Below are 16111 nucleotides of genomic sequence, written 5' to 3'. Positions count from 1 at the left end.
TGAACTATAATTTATCAGTTTTGCCTTTTTTTTTTTTTTTTGAGTCATAGTCTTGCTCTGTCACCCAGGCTGGAGTGCAGTAGTGCCATCTTGGCTCACTAGCCTCTGCCTCCTGGGTTCAAACCATTCTCTTGCCTCAGCCTCCCAAATAGCTGGGATTACAGGCACATGCCACCACACCTGGCCAATTTTTGTATTTTTAGTAGAGACGGGGTTTTGCCATTGTTGGCCAGGCTGGTCTTGAACTCTTCAGCTCAAGTGATCCACATGCCTCAGCCTCCCAAGATGCTGGGTTTACAGGCGTGAGCCACTGCACCTGGCCACTATCAGTTTTTCCTTTTATGGCCCATGCTTTTGTGTTTTTGCCTAGCCTTAGGTTCTGAAGATTTTCTCTTTTTTTTTTTTAGTTCCCACAAGGAGAGATTTTCCCCTTTTTTTCTGAAAATTTTATAGCTTTATGTCTTAAACATTTAAATCTGTGGTCCACTGTGAGTTAATATTTCTGTAAATATTTCTGTAAATTTCCAAGAATACTAAAGGGTAAGCATGAGACTTAGGTCAAGGTTTATTTTTTACTGATTGATGTCCAGTTGTTCCAGTATCATTTGTTGAAAAGGTGGTCTTTTCTCTATTGAATTGCTTTTGCACCACAGTCAAAAATCAGTCAGGCATACTTACGTTGCTAAGTTTTCTCTCTTGTTCCTAGATCTATAATCTGTTATCAGGTCTGTATTTCTGTCCCTCCACTGATGCTCCATAGTTTTGATTAGTGTAGCTATACAGCAACCCTTGAAATCAGGTTGACGATTCCTCCTGCTTTGTTCTTTTTCAAAGCTATTTTACCTATTTTAGTTCCTTTGTCTTATCAATTTTAGAATAATTTTATCTATATCTATAAAAAAATCTTGCTTGAGTTCTGGTAGGCGTTTTCTTAAACGTGTATATCAATTTGGGGAAGAATTGACATATTTACTGTGTTGTCTTCCCGTCTTTGAACGTTTCTTTCATAGTTTTCAGCATATTAAGTTTTGTACTTGTTTTCTTAGATTTACACCTATGTACTGAAATATAGGAAGTCCTCTCATAACATCATCAATAGGTTCTTGGAAACTGTGATTTTAAGTGAAACGACATGTATCAGGTCCTTGAACAACATACTTTCGTTCAACGTCATTCTGTTATAACGTTGATGAGGAAAAAAATTGGTTGTGTATTGTTTTGCTTAAAGTTGTAGTTTACAGCCAGGCATGGTGAGTCACACCTGTAATCCCAGCATTTCGAGAGGCTGAGGCAGGCCGATCACCTGAGGTCAGGAGTTCGAGACCAGCCTGGTCAGCATGGTGAAACCCCATCTCTACTAAAAATACAAAAATAATTGGGTGTGGTGGCATGTGCCTATAAACCCAGCTACTCAGGAGGCTGAGGCAGGAGAATCGCTTGAACCCAGGAGGTGGAGATTGCAGTGAGCCAAAATCACACCATTGCACTCCAGCCTGGGTGACAGAGTGAGACTCAGTCTCAAAAAAAAAAAAAAGTTGTAGTTTACAAGATCCTATTGATGTTAATAAGTGAGGACTTAGTGTATTTCTCTGTTTTTTTTTTTTTTTTTTTTTTTTTGCACTTGTGACGGGTACTGTTTCTTTAATTTCAGTGTCCATGTGTTTTTTGCTAGTATGTATAAATACAGTTGCTTTTATATGTTTATCTTGTATCTTGCACCCTTGTTAAACTCACTTTCTTGTTGGAGATTTTATAGATTACTTGGGATTTTCTATAATACATAGATAACCATGTTATCTGCAAATAGGGACACTTTTATTTCTTCTTCCCTAATCTATATGCGTTTTATTTTCTTTTTTTCTCTTACTTCATGAGCTAGAACTTCCAGCATTATTTTGAATAAAATTGGTGAGAGTAGACATCTTGCCTTTTTCCTGATGTTAGGAGGAAAAGCGTTTAGTATTTCATTACAAATACAATGTCAGCTGTAGGTTTTTATAGGTGCTCTTAACAGGTTGAGAGTATTTTTGTTCCTGTTTTTCTGGTAGTTACCATGAATGGTGTTGAATTTTGTCATTATTTTCTGCATTGATTGATATGATTCTTTCACCCATTAAGATGGTGGATTATACTGATTTTTGAATATGGAACTAGCCTTGCCTTGCCTTCCTGGAATAAACCCCATTTCATTATAGTATACAATCCTTTTTTTTTTTTTTGAGACAAGGTCTTACTGTTGCCCAGGCTGGAGCGTAGTGGTGTGATCATGGCTCACTGAAGCCTCGACCACCTGGGCCTAAGTGATCCTTTCACCTCACCCTGCCCCCTAGTACCTGGGACCACAGGTACGTACCACCATGCTTGGCTAATTTTAAATTTTTTTGTGGAGTTGAGGTCTCACTGTGTTGCCCAGGCTGGTCCTGAACTCCTGGGCTCAAGCGATCCTCCCACCTCAGCCTCCTAAAGTTCCGGGATTGTAAGTGTGAACTACTATGCCCTGCCAAAATTCAGCAATATATAAAAACAATTATATCCACCACACTCCAGCCTGGGTGATAGAGCAAGACCCTGTGTCAAAAAAAAAAAAAAAAAAAGAGAAATATATATTGCTGAATTGTATTTGCTAGTATTTTGTTAAGGATTTTTGTGTCTGTAGCCATGAGGAGTATTGGTCTGTAGTTTTTTTTGTACTGGCTTTGTCTGCTTTTGATATCAGGATAATACTAGCATCATAAAATGGATTGGAAGTGTTTTCTTATTTTCTGGAAGAGATTATGTAGGATTAGTATTATTTTTTCCTGAAAATGTTTGTTAGAATTTTCCATTGAAGCTATTTGGCCCTGGACATTTTTTTTTTTTTTGAGTTTTAAAATTATGAATTAAATTTCTTTATAAAGTATAGTGATTTTATCTATGTCTTATTGGAGGAGTTTTGATACTTTGTGGTTTTTGAGACATTGGTGCATTTCATATAAATTGTCAAACTTTTGTGTGTTCATAGTTTATTAGCCTTTTGATATCTGGAAGGTCTGTAGTAATATCCGTTTTTCATTCCTGATATTGGTAATTTCTGTCTTCTTTTTTCTTTGTCAGTCTTGCTAGTCTTTCAGTTTTATAGATCATTTTGGTAAACCAGCAATTTATTTCATTGAATTTTCTCATTGTTTTCTGTTTCCAATATTTGTTATCTGCTATTTATTATTTCCTTTTTTATTTTTATTTTTTTTGAGACAGAGTCTTGCTGTGTTGCCCAGACTGGAGTGCAGTGACACAATCTCAGCTCACTACAGCCTCCACCTCCTGGGTTCAAACGATTCTCTTGTTTCAGCCTCCCAAGTAGCTGGGACTACTGGCGTGCACCACCACGCCCAGCTAATTTTTGTATTTTTAGTAGAGATGGGGTTTCACCATATTGGGCAGGCTGGTCTCGAACTCCTGACCTCAGGTGATCCACCCACCTCGGCCTCCCAAAGTGCTGGGATTACAGGCGTGAGCCACCGTGCCTGGCCTGCTTTTTTTTTTTTTTTTTTTTTTAAGACGGAGTCTTGCTCTTGTCACCCAGGCTGGAATGCAATGGTGCAATTTCAGTTCACTTCAACCTCTGCCTCCTGGGTTCAAGCGATTCTCCTGCCCCAGTCTCCCAAGTAGCTAGGATTACAGGCGCCTGCCACCATGCCCAGCTAATTTTTGTATTTTTAGTAGAGAAGGGGTTTCACCATGTTGGCTAGGCTGGTCTTGAACTCCTGACCTCAGGTGATCCACCTGCCTCAGCCTCCTAAAGCGCTGGGATTACAGGCATGAGCCACCATGCCCGGCCCCGGCCTACTCTTTATTATTTTCTTCTTTCTGCTGGGTTTGAGTTTATTTTGCCCTTCATTTTCTAGGTTCTTATGATGGGGGCTTAGATTATTCATTTGAGACTTCTTTTCTAATGTATGCATTTCGTACTGTAGATTTTCCTGTAATCACTGCTTTAGCCACGTTCTACAATTTTTTTTTTGAGACAGTCTCACCCTGTCACCCAGGCTGGAGTGCAGTGGCTCAATCTTAGCTCACTGCAACCTTTGCTTCCTGGGTTCAAAGTTGGTTGAAATGATTCTCCTGCCTCAGCCTCCCGAGTAGCTGGGATTATAGGTGTGTGCCACCTTGCGTGGCTAATTTTTGTATTTGTATTTGTACTTTTATTATTTATTTATTTATTTATTTACTTTTGGAGGCAGAGTTTCGCTCTTGTCGCCCAGGCTGGAGTGCAATGGTGCTATCTTGGCTCACTGTAACCTTTGCTTCCTGGGTTCAAACGATTTTCCTGCTTCTGTTTCTTCAGTGTGTGTGCCAGTGCTCCTGGCTAATTTTTGTATTAGTAGAGACGGGGTTTCACCATGTTGGCCAGGCTGGTCTTGAACTCTTGACCTCAGGCGATCCACCCACCTTGGCCTCCCAGAGTGCTGCAATTACAGGCATGAGCCACCGCGCCCCAGCTAATTTTTGTACTTTTAGTAGAGATGGAGTTTCACCATATTGCCCAGATGGTCTCGATCTCCTGAGCTCAGAGTGGTCTGCCCACCTGAGCCTCCCAGGGTGCTGGGATTTTAGGCGTGAGCCACCACACATGGCCTACAAATTTTGATATGGTATATTTTCATTGGCATTCAATTTATTATATTTTTAAAATTTTCTTCGAGACTTCATCATTGACCCATGGATTATTTAGATGTATATTGCTTGGAAATTTTTATGTTATTGATTTCTAGTTTGATTCCATTGTGGTTGGAAAACATACCTGTGTGATATCAATTGTTTTAAATTTGTTGTGGTTTGGTTTTAGCCTAGGATATGATCTATCTTGGTATGTGTTTTGTTAATACTTGAAAAGAGTGTGTATTCTACTGTTGTTGGGTGGAGTGTTCTGTAAGTGTTGATTAGGTCCTTAATTATTGGTGTTGTTGAGTTCTATATATTTGCTAATTTACTGTCTAGTTATTCTGTCCATTGTTGATAGAGCAGTGTTGAAGTCTCCACAAGTATAGTTATACTTGTGAATTTGTCTATTTCTCCTTTCAGTTTTAGCTTCACTTATTTTGTAGCTCTTTTTAGTGCATATACATTTAGGGTTGCTATATCTTTTTAATTTATATTTATTTATTTATTTATTTATTTTTGAGGTGGAGTTTCACTCTTGTTGCCCAGGCTGGAGTGCAGTGGTGTGATCTCAGCTCAATGCAACCTCTGCCTCGTGGGTTCAAGCAATTCTTCTGCCTCAGCCTCTCGAGTAGCTGGGATTACAGGCATGCGCCATCATGCCTGGCTAATTTTGTGTTTTTAGTAGAGACGGGGTTTTGCCATGTTGGTCAGGCTGGTCTCAAACTCTTGACTTTAGGTGATCTGCCTGCCTCGACCTCCCAAAGTGCTGGGATTACAGGCGTGAGCCACTGTGCCCGGCCTTTTTTTTTTTTTTTTTTTTTTTTTTGAGACAGAGTCTCACTCTGACCTCCAGGCTGGAGTGCAGTGGTGTGATCTTGGCTCACTGCATCCTCTGTCTCCTGGGTTCAAGCGATTCTCCTGCCTTAGCCTCTCGAGTAGCTGGGACTACAGGTTAGTTCTTTTTGTATTTTTAGTAGAGACAGAGTTTTGCCATTTGGGCCAGGTTGGTCTCAAACTCCTCACCTCAAGTCGTCCAACGTGCTAGGATTACAGGCACAAGCCCCTGAGTCTGGCCAGGGTTACTATATCTTTTTTTTTTTTTTTTTGAGATGGAGTTTTGCTCTTGTTGCCCAGGCTGGAATGTAATGGCGCCATATTGGCTCACTGCAACCTCTGCCTCCCGGGTTTAAGCGATTCTCCTGCTTCAGCCTCCTGAGTCGCTGGGATTACAGGCACATGCCACCACGCCTGGCTAATTTTTGTATTTTAGTAGAGACAGGGTTTCACCATGTTGGCCAGGCTGGTCTCAAACTCCTGACCTCAGGTGATCCACCCAGCTTGGCCTCCCAAAGTACTGGGATTACAGGCGTGAGCCACGGCGCCCAGCCTGCTATATCTTTTTGATGGCCTGATCCTTTATCATTACACAGTGCCCTTCTTTGTCTGTGATTATTTTCTTTGCTCTGAATTCTACTTATATCTGATATTAATATATAAATGTACTTTTATTTAATTGTAATTAATTTAAACTTAAATAGGAACATGTGGCTGGTGGCTGCCATATTGACAGTGCAGTTCTGGAAGGTGGAGAGAGCTATGATACAAATTTAATTAAAAGGTAAATTTTATAATATAATAGAAGATGATAAGGGCAATGGATAGTTAGCAGGAAAGGGGAGATTGGGGCAGAGGGAGCAGGGTATATGATTTTCCGTTGGATAATCAAGAGAGAAATCATTGAATATGACACTTGAACAAAAATTTCAAGGAGTACAGGAGTTAGCTGTGCAGATATCTTGAAGAAGAGTATATCAAGGGCTAGCAGAGAGACAGGCCATTGTAAGAACTTTAGTTTTTTCTTTGAGTGATGTGGAGAACATAATAGGGGTTAGATCAGACCCTTTTTACATTGTATAAAGCTCATTCTGGCTGGTATATTGAAAATAGACTATAGGGGGACAAGGTGCAAACAGGGAGAACAGGTAGGAGGTTGGAATATGGGTGAAAGATGACAGGTGTCAGACCCAATGATTAGAGCAGATTTTGGGAAATATATTAGACATTTAGTTTTGGATATGTTAAGTTTGAAATGTTTATTAGATATATTCAAGCAGAGAAAACAAGTAGACTGCTTGTAGTTCTATTCCAGATATGAATCCCTGCCCTTGTGGAGCTTACACTTTATTGGAATATGGGTGGTAAATACAATATGTATATAAAACATATGCTATGTAAGAAAACAATAAGTTCTATGGAGAAAATTCAAGTAGGAAAGTGGGATAAATGGTGTTGGGGCTCTGAGGTCCTGAAAAGGTAATATTTGAATAATGATAAGAAGGTGATAAGGAGATACTTGGAGAAAAGTGGTTCAGCAGAGGGAACCAAGGTGTAAAGGTTCCCAGGGGAGAACATTGCTGGTGTGTTTGAAGAAGAGCAAGGAGACTTAAGTGTGGCTAAGGGAAAGGACAGTACAGAGGTAACCAGTGTCCAGGTTATGGGCCATTTTAAGGGCTCTGGCTTTTATCCTGAGTTAAGGAGCTAGTGGATAGTTTAGTAGAAGAAAGGCATGATCCAACGTGTGGTTTAATTGAGTCACACTGGCTTTGGTGCTAAATAGACTGAAGGGGAAGGGTGGAAACCAAGAGTTAGGAGACTTACAGTAATTCAGGCAAGAGGCTGTGGTAGCTAAGTCTAGGGTGGTGGCAGTGAGGAATGATAGTATTCTGGATACGTTTGGGGAGTCGCACTGACAAAATTGGCTTACCAGTTGGATGTGGGATGAGAGGAGTCAAGGATTATTCCAAGATTTCGGCCTGAGTCATTGGAAGGATATAGTTGTGCTGAGATGGGAAAGACTGGGAAAAGCAGGTTTGAAGGGGGTGATGAGGAGCTGTTTTGGACATGTTAAATTTATAATGCCTATTGGACATCTGAGTATGGGTGTTCAGTACGCATTCTAATTATATTTATGAAGACTTTCATGTTTTTAAAAATGAAAAAATGTATTGAAGCAGTGTATTCATTGTTCTGAAATATGTATGTTTAGCATCTTAATTTTTAACATGTTCAATCCTGGCAAAACCTGCATATTTTGAAGAGAGAGAAATTGACTACTTTTTAGCTCTGCTGTTAGAGTTGGTGGTACTTTCTTAGAGCTAAATAAAGATGTCATTCCGATTTTAGAAATGGAAATATATATAGTCTGAGTGTTTTTAATTGCTTTCTATTTTAGGTCTTTTTACTGCTGGATTGTGCAAGATATTTAACCCTATTTTGTTTGAATTATGACTTAAATATCAAACATCTTAACTAAGAAAAGGGAAACATTTTAGTTTTGGAAGTCAGAATGCCAAGGAGAAGGAAAAATCTTGGGGGAAATCCTTTTCGGAAGACTGCAAACCCTAAGGAAGTTGTCGTATCCAGTGTTGCTAGTCGTGAGGAGCCAACCACTACTCTACCTTCCATGGGTGAGACAAAAGTTGATCAGGAAGAACTCTTCACCAGTATCTCAGAGATATTTTCTGATCTGGATCCTGATGTAGTGTATTTGATGCTTTCTGAATGTGATTTCAAAGGTGAGAAAAAGTTTAGTTTGAACCCTGTCCGTCTTATAAGAAGACTGTGTACTATGCCATGATTAATAGTAATATAGAAAAATGTCTTATTTCTATTTTATTCATCATTTATTAATCATCTGCTATTGGCAAGTTACTAAGGTTGGTATTTGAGTTGGTATTTGGGATATGAAGAATAAAACATATTTTCTGCTCTTAAGAAATGTGCAGTTCTAGGTGTAAGGTTGTATAGATAGCATATTCTATCTCTTTCATCTTCACTCTAGAACAGACTGGCACTATTGACATTTTAGGCTACATAATCCTTTATTTTGAGTGGCTCTCCTATGCGTTGTAGGTTTAGCAGCGTCCCTGGCCTGTACACACTAGATGCAATAGCTCCTTACCACCCAGTTGTGACAATAAAAAATGTCTCCATGTATTGTCATTTGTTCCCTGGGAGGCAAAATTGTACTCTCCTAGAACCACTCTCCTAGAATGTAAGCTCCATAAAGACAGAGTTTTTAAAAACTTTGTTTTACTCCCGTATCTTCAGCCCATAACATAGCAACTGACTCGTAATAGGAGCTGAGTAAATATCTATTAAGCGACTAGGTAATTATAATTATGGAAATAAGAGCTGATTAAGAGTTGAGGCTAGCAGAATAGTATAATTTCAAAACATTGACTTTGGAGTCAAGAAACCTGGGTTGAATTTCCAGCTCTGCCCCTTAATCTCTCTGAGTCTCAGTTTTCTAATCTGTTAGGGAGAAAAATAACAGTATGCACCTCATAGGACTTTTTTTTTGGTGAGGTTTGAGTTTTAGTTTTTTGTTTTTGGTAAAGTCTTCAGTATGGTAGGTTATTAATAACTTGTCATACATTGTTTAGAAGTATGTAGACAGAAGGGAGTTTATATTGGCTAGATGAGTAAATTAAATGTTGATGCTTAGTATTGTTACTAGCCTTGATTAGTATAAGATAAAATTATTCTGGATTTGGGAAATTTTGGTAATGTGTTATAAACTTCCAGTTTCAGTCATTGTGTGGTCTGTGATGTGAGCATATCTTGTCCAGTTATGCATGCAGAAAACCAGTTGTCAGCAGTGCATGATGCTCAGAAATGATAGTATATTGAGTTTTGTAAGTTACTTCGACATTTCCTAATTTTGGTGTGTTTAAAATTTAATTGTTGCATATAAACTAATACAGCAATGAGGAATTACAGGAAATCCACATCATCCTATACCATAACAAAAAAACTTATTTTTGTTTTCCAGAATCTTCTATAGACCTTGTTCATAAGCATTTGAGATTTGAGTGGTGGAATTTTGTTATTATGTGTTTTTAACTTAACATAAGCATTTGTCTTTGTTGCTGTAATCTGTATTTTGAATGGGTTTCTAATATTCTACTGAGTTGTGCTATAGTTTAATTATATCTGTGTTTTTCGTGAATAATTAATATTGCAGAGAATATCTTGGTAAAAATATATTTTTCTTTCTTTTGGCTTTTTTTTCTTAGTTCCAACATTTTATTTTCTTGTGTCACAGGGTAAGAACTGCTTTGGCTCTTGGAAGCATACTGCTGAATTGCCTACCAATGAGTTGTGCTGACTTGTAATTCCACCAGGCTTGCATAAGTGTAGTGGTTTCACTTCAGCCTTTTCAACATTGTGTAGTAGTGCTTTAAGATTTTTTTTTTTTTTTTTTTTTTGAGACAGAGTTTCGCTCTTGCTGCTCAGACTGGAGTGCAGTGGCACCATCTCGGCTCACTGCAACCTCGGCCTCCCGAGTTCAAGTGATTCTCCTGCCTCAGGCTCTGAAGTAGCTGGGATTACAGGCGTCTGCCACCATGCCCAGCTAATTTTTTTTTGTATTTTTAGTAGAGAATGGGGTTTCATCATGTTGGCCAGGCTGGTCTCGAACTCCTGACCTCAGGTGATCCATGCATCTCAGCCTCCCAAAATGTTAGGATTACAGGCACGAGCTACCGCACCTGGCCTGTGTTTTAAGATTTTAATAGGAATAAAATTGCATTTTTCTTAATTTGTGTTTTTTTAATAAAGAGGAATGTTGAACATTTTTGTACATGGTTGCTTATTCTTATATTCTTGTGTAAATTGTTCATTCACTGAAAAAAAATTTTTTTTATACCATGGTTTTAATTTTTCTCAGCAATCTGTATTAGGACTTTTTTTTATGTGATAAATACCTATCCATCTTGATCTTTAATTTACTTTTACTTAGTGTAATTTTTCATTGTATACACATTAAGTTTTTAGTTGATCTTTTCTGGTTTTACTGTCACTTTACTGTCATGTAGATTTTTTTCATAGAAATACTCCTTATGTTTGCTTTCTTTTTTTTTCCCCGTCCCTGCCCGCCCCCCTACCTTTTTTTTTTCTTCCATTTTTAGGTTTTCTGTCCTTTGTAGTATTGCTATGATCTCCTAATTGGTCTCTGCCAGGCTTGCCCCCTCCAATCCCTCTTTGTTTTTCTTCTTAAGGGAACATTAATTGGGTGCTTACTAGGTGCCAGTTCTTGTGCACAGCACTTTTTCATGGATTATCTCATTTAATCCTCACAACAACCTATGAGGTAGGTGCTTTTATTATCCCCATATTACAAATGAGAAAGTTGAGGTTTAGGAAAGTTAACTTGTTGAAAGTGTCATAGCCAGCAGTAGAGCTTTAAATGTTGGTGTTCTGACTCCAGACCAGAGCTGTTACTTACTCTGCTGTGCTGTTTCCATACTTATCTTTCTTAAAACGGCAAGACAAAACAAAATAAACAACCCCTCCCTCCAAACTCCAGATGCTTAAAAATTCTTATTTTGTTATTTTTTTGGTTTCCTTTTTTTTTGAGATAGGGCCTCAGTCATCCAGGCTGGAGCGCAGTAATCACTTTCACTAGAGGCTCACTGTAGCCTCGACCTCATGGGCTGAAGTGATTCTCCTACTTCAGCCTCCTGTGTGGCTGGTACTATATGCACATGCTAACACACTGGCTAATTTTTGTGGAGACAGAGTTTTTCCATGTTGCCCAGGCTGGTCTTGAACTCCTGGGCTCAAGTGATCTACCTGCCTCAGCCTCCCAAAATGTTAGGATTATAGGCATTAGCTACCACACCCGGCCTTAAAATTTATAATGGTTCCCTATTTGTGTTATAACAGAAAGAGCTCAGCATTGGAGTCAGATACACCAGTCTTGGCTCTGTCACTGACTATCTGTGTGACTTGGGTCAAGTTAATGTACTTTTTAACTTCATTTCTTCATCTGTTTGCTAGGAATAATATACCTCATGGTAGTATTTGAGGATTCAGTGAGGTGATGTGTATAAAACTTCTAGCTCAAATGCTATGTGGTAGTTTCCTTCAAGTTCCCTTCGAAAATAAAATTAATATTTCTTTTTTTTTGTTTTTTTTTTTTTTTTTGAGATGGAGTCTTGCTCTGTCGCCCAGGCTGGAGTGCAGTGGCACAGTCTCGGCTCACTGCAAGCTCCACCTCCCGGATTCACGCCATTCTCCTGCCTCAGCCTCTCCAAGTAGCTGGGACTACAGGCGCCCGCCACCACGCCCGGCTAATTTTTTTGTATTTTTAGTAGAGACGGGGTTTCACCATGGTCTCGATCTCCTGACCTTGTGATCCGCCCGCCTCGGCCTCCCAAAGTGCTGGGATTACAAGTGTGAGCCACCACGCCCGGCCAAAATTAATATTTCTTAACATGACATACAGGACTCCTCCCAATTTCACCCAATCAACCTCCCTCTAGGGAGAACCAAGCTTGGGTTTACACTTTTTTCTCTTGTGCCTGGCAAGTTAACTTTTTAAGCTTCAAATCTCAGTTCACATATCACCTTATGTGAAATCTTTTCTTATTCTCCTTTGTGCTTCTATGGCATTTGTACATTATCAAAAGTGTGCATTATTTATTTACTTATTTATTTTTGAGAGGGAGTCTCGCTCTGTCACCAAGACTGGAGTGCAGTGGCGTGATCTCTGCTCACTACCACCTCTGCCTCCTAGGTTCAAGAGATTCTCCCACCTCAGGCTCCTGAGCAGCCAGGATTACAGGTGTGCGCCGCCGTTACGCCTGGCTAATTTTTATATTTTTAGTAGAGATGGGGTTTCGCCATGTTGGCTAGGTTGGTCTCTAACTCCTGACCTCAGGTGATCCACCTGCCTCAGCCTCCCAAAGTTCTGGGATTACAGGCATGAGCCACCGCGCCAAAAAGTGTGCATTATTTAATCTGTATTATATTACAATGTAATTGTTTCTAATATAATTGTTTTTAGTCTCTATTGGATTGCAAATTTCTTTGAGCATATTAAAGTTTTTTTTTTACAAAATATTTCTGATATGCAGTACATGCTCAAATATTCTTTGTATTAAGTGAAATTCATAGCGTGGATCATGTAAATAAGTTAGATTTACTGAGAGAATACATAAAATACTTTAAAAGTGTGCATGCAATAGGTAAGTATTTTTTAAATTAATCAACAGGCTTTAGGACTTTCATAAATAAGCCTAATATGTCCAATTACAGATATTTATGTATTTACTCATTTCAGCAAATAATATTTATTTGATGATAGTTTATTAGCTTGGTTTATTAGTGTTTTCCTGAAAGAATAGGATTGCATGTCTCCATCATTCAGACTTTTTGCTACTACAGACTTTGGTATGTTAGTAAAACATTAATTTTTAAAAAGTAACATGAATATTGTACATTTATATTCTGTTCAATGCAAAATCCAATATGATTTTAGCTGGATTTTAATAAAGTTATTAAATCTGTTTTCTCTGTCTATATTTTTGTTGTTGTTGTTATTCTTGTTGTACAGTTGAAAATGCTATGGATTGTCTATTAGAATTATCTGCCACTGATACCAAGATAGAAGAATCATCTTCACAAAGTTTCGTTGCTTCTGAGAACCAAGTAGGTGCAGCAGAAAGTGAAATAATGGAAAAACGTCCTGAAGAAGAGAGTGAAGATTCAAAAATGGATTCATTTTTGGACATGCAGCTAACTGAAGACCTGGATTCCTTAATACAGAATGCTTTTGAGAAATTGAACTCTTCTCCCGATGACCAAGTATACTCATTTTTGCCTTCACAAGATGTTAATAGTTTTAATGACTCGAGTGAGTTTATAAATCCTGATTCAAGTAATATGACTCCCATTTTTTCTACACAAAATATGAATTTGAACAGTGAAAATTTAGAGAATTCTGGTTCTACTTTAAGTTTAAACCCATTACCTTCACATTCAGTTTTGAATGAGTCCAAGTGTTTTATAAAGGATAACACATCGGCTTTGGAAAGTAACTACCCAGAAGATTCTCTTCTCAGTAGTTCTTTAAATGTAGCAAGTGACTCCATCGTGGGTTGTAGCAGTCTCGATCAAAAACAGAAAGAACTTTTAGAATCTGAGTGCGTTGAGGCTCAATTCTCCGAAGCTCCCGTAGATTTGGATGCCAGTGAACCTCAGGCTTGTTTAAACCTTCCAGGGCTTGATTTACCAGGTACGGGTGGGGATCAGAAACCTACTCGGGTCTCTGATGTGTTTCTGCCTTCCGAAGGGTTCAACTTCAAGCCACACAAACATCCTGAACTGCCACCTAAGGGGAAGGATGTGAGTTACTGCCCAGTACTTGCTCCTCTCCCCTTACTGTTGCCTCCTCCGCCACCTCCACCAATGTGGAATCCAATGATTCCTGCTTTTGACCTCTTCCAAGGAAACCATGGCTTTGTAGCTCCTGTTGTAACCACAGCTGCACACTGGAGATCTGTCAACTACACATTTCCACCCTCAGTTATTTCTCACACGTCCCCAACAAAAGTATGGAGAAATAAAGATGGAACAAGTGCTTATCAAGTACAAGAAACTCCAGTTTCTCAGGTTGTAAGAAAGAAGACATCTTACATTGGACTAGTTCTTGTTCTTCTCAGAGGTCTTCCGGGATCTGGAAAATCTCTTTTGGCAAGGTATGAGGTTTAATTGGGTTTTTAAAAAATAGTATAATGTCTGAATTTGAACACAAGTGTGAATAAATAGGCAAAATGCTTTGCTTAGGAGAGATCTTTAGTAACTCCTAAAATGTTTTCTTTTTACTAAGTTTTCCTAACTTTGTGTAGCTAATAACACTGTTTTCTCTGGAAGTTTTTTTTTATTGAATCCCTTCATCTTGGAATATCTCTTTGAAAGACAGAAGAAAAAAATTAAAGACAATTCCAAAATTGTGAGCTATTGATGTAGTAGAAGAGAGCTAATTTGAGGGGGAGAAAGATGAGTTCAGCTTTGATCACAGAGTTGAAGAGATATAATTGATCTTGATTTCATGGAATAGAAGCCTTAAATACATTAATTTTACTGGTAGTTGGAAATTCAGGATTATAGAATGTTGTTAAATAATGCTTTTAGAAATGTGTGACTTGAAGGAAGAGAGTATAGGATGACAACTGGTAGTCAGAGAACTTCAATTTTTCGGGGACTTTTCTGTTCCAAAATAGAGTACCATCAGTTATTTGATCTCATATATACACCTTTATCTCTTCTGTAGTTAAGGTAGGCTGTGAGTGCCTTAATCTGGGAGACAGGAGTCAGTGTTAGAGGCAGCTTTGTAATGGTTTCAGTGGGACTCCTTGAAGAGTATTGTTTTCATAGTCCCTCTCTATCCCTGCTTAACCTTTAAATTCCAGAAGATTTCACCTAATCTATTTTATATGCTAGTTCTTTTTTTTTTTTTCTTCCAAATTTTAACCATTAGCCTTCTAATATTATCAGTTGGGTCTCTATTTGATCCTGGGTGTATCTAGTCTAGTCTTAATGAATATGCATAGATAACTGGAGAATGTCCTTCATAAACTTATTTTTAGTTTTTTTTTTTTGATATCTTTTCTGTGTCTGGGCTTCTCTGCCAGTAAATTTCCACATATTCTGCTGATACACTTATAGGCATATTTTTCAGTAGACATGTAGGCTTTTCTGACTTAATAGCAACAACAACAATAAAACAATTTAATATTATAGATGTTACTGTCAGTCATGGCAGTGTGTTTCATGAAAGAGATTGAACTGGAAGGTGGTACCTTAGAAGGCAGTTGAGCTATGAGACAAGTTTGAAGAACTAGGTTTCAGGGGCATTTAGAATCAGAGGCAGCTACAGTGTGGGTAAAGAAAAATTTGCATTTCACGAGGTAGAAACTTAATATTTTTTGAATGAAGAGAGGGAAATAACAGGGAGAGTGTTGAGACATAGAACCTGCATTGTCTTGAAGAGAATGGTCCAGTATTCAAACCAAAGGAAAACGATGGATGCAAAAAGCCTTTTGAATTTATTGAAAAGAAGGTCGTGAATGGATATCTGAGAAACAATTTTGTTGTCCTGTGAAGAAAAAAGGGTTTAACAAGCTCTGATGATGGAGTTAAGGGAAGGAGAGAAGTTGGGTAGTAGTTGAAAGGGGTCTCAAAGTGTAGTTACAATTTTTTTTTTTTTTTTTTTGACAGAGTCCGACTCTGTCGCCCAGGCTGTTGTGCAGTGGTGTGATCTCAGTTTAATGCAACCTCCACCTCCCCGGGTTTATGAGATTCTCCAGCCTCAGTCTCCTGAGTAGCTGGGATTACAGGTACCTGCTGCCACCCCAAGCTAATTTTTTATATTTTTAGTAGAGACAGGGTTTCACCATGTTGGCCAGGCTGGTCTCAAACTTTTTTTTTTTTTTTAAGAGACAGGGTCTTGCTTTGTCAACCAGGCTGGAGTGCAGTGGCATGATGATAGCTCATTGTTGCCTTGAATTCCTGGGTTCAAGCAATCCTCCTGCCTTGGCCTCCCGAGTAGCTAGGACTACAGGCATGGGCCACCACACTTGACTCATTTTTAAATTTTTTGTAGAGATAGAGTCTTGCCATC

General features: G+C 38.6%; 1 protein-coding gene across 2 annotated transcripts in view; it reads left to right on the top strand.

The window, feature by feature from the left end:
- N4BP2 (NEDD4 binding protein 2) overlaps positions 1–16111 on the top strand; it is a 94583-nt gene that overhangs the window by 29252 nt on the left and 49220 nt on the right. Inside the window, exons 3-5 of one of the 2 annotated variants that reach the window (XM_003258604.3) lie at positions 7874–8216; positions 10704–10795; positions 13043–14186. In XM_003258604.3, the coding sequence (XP_003258652.1) occupies positions 13054–14186 (1133 nt within the window). In that variant the 5' untranslated portion in view covers positions 7874–8216; positions 10704–10795; positions 13043–13053. The remainder of the gene's footprint in view (positions 1–7873; positions 8217–10703; positions 10796–13042; positions 14187–16111) is intronic. The other variant, XM_004091649.2, reaches the window with a different exon arrangement.

The sequence above is a fragment of the Nomascus leucogenys genome, chromosome 20 (assembly GCF_006542625.1).
Source record: "Nomascus leucogenys isolate Asia chromosome 20, Asia_NLE_v1, whole genome shotgun sequence".
NCBI lineage: Eukaryota > Metazoa > Chordata > Mammalia > Primates > Hylobatidae > Nomascus > Nomascus leucogenys.
This window is presented reverse-complemented; position numbering and strand designations above follow the sequence as displayed.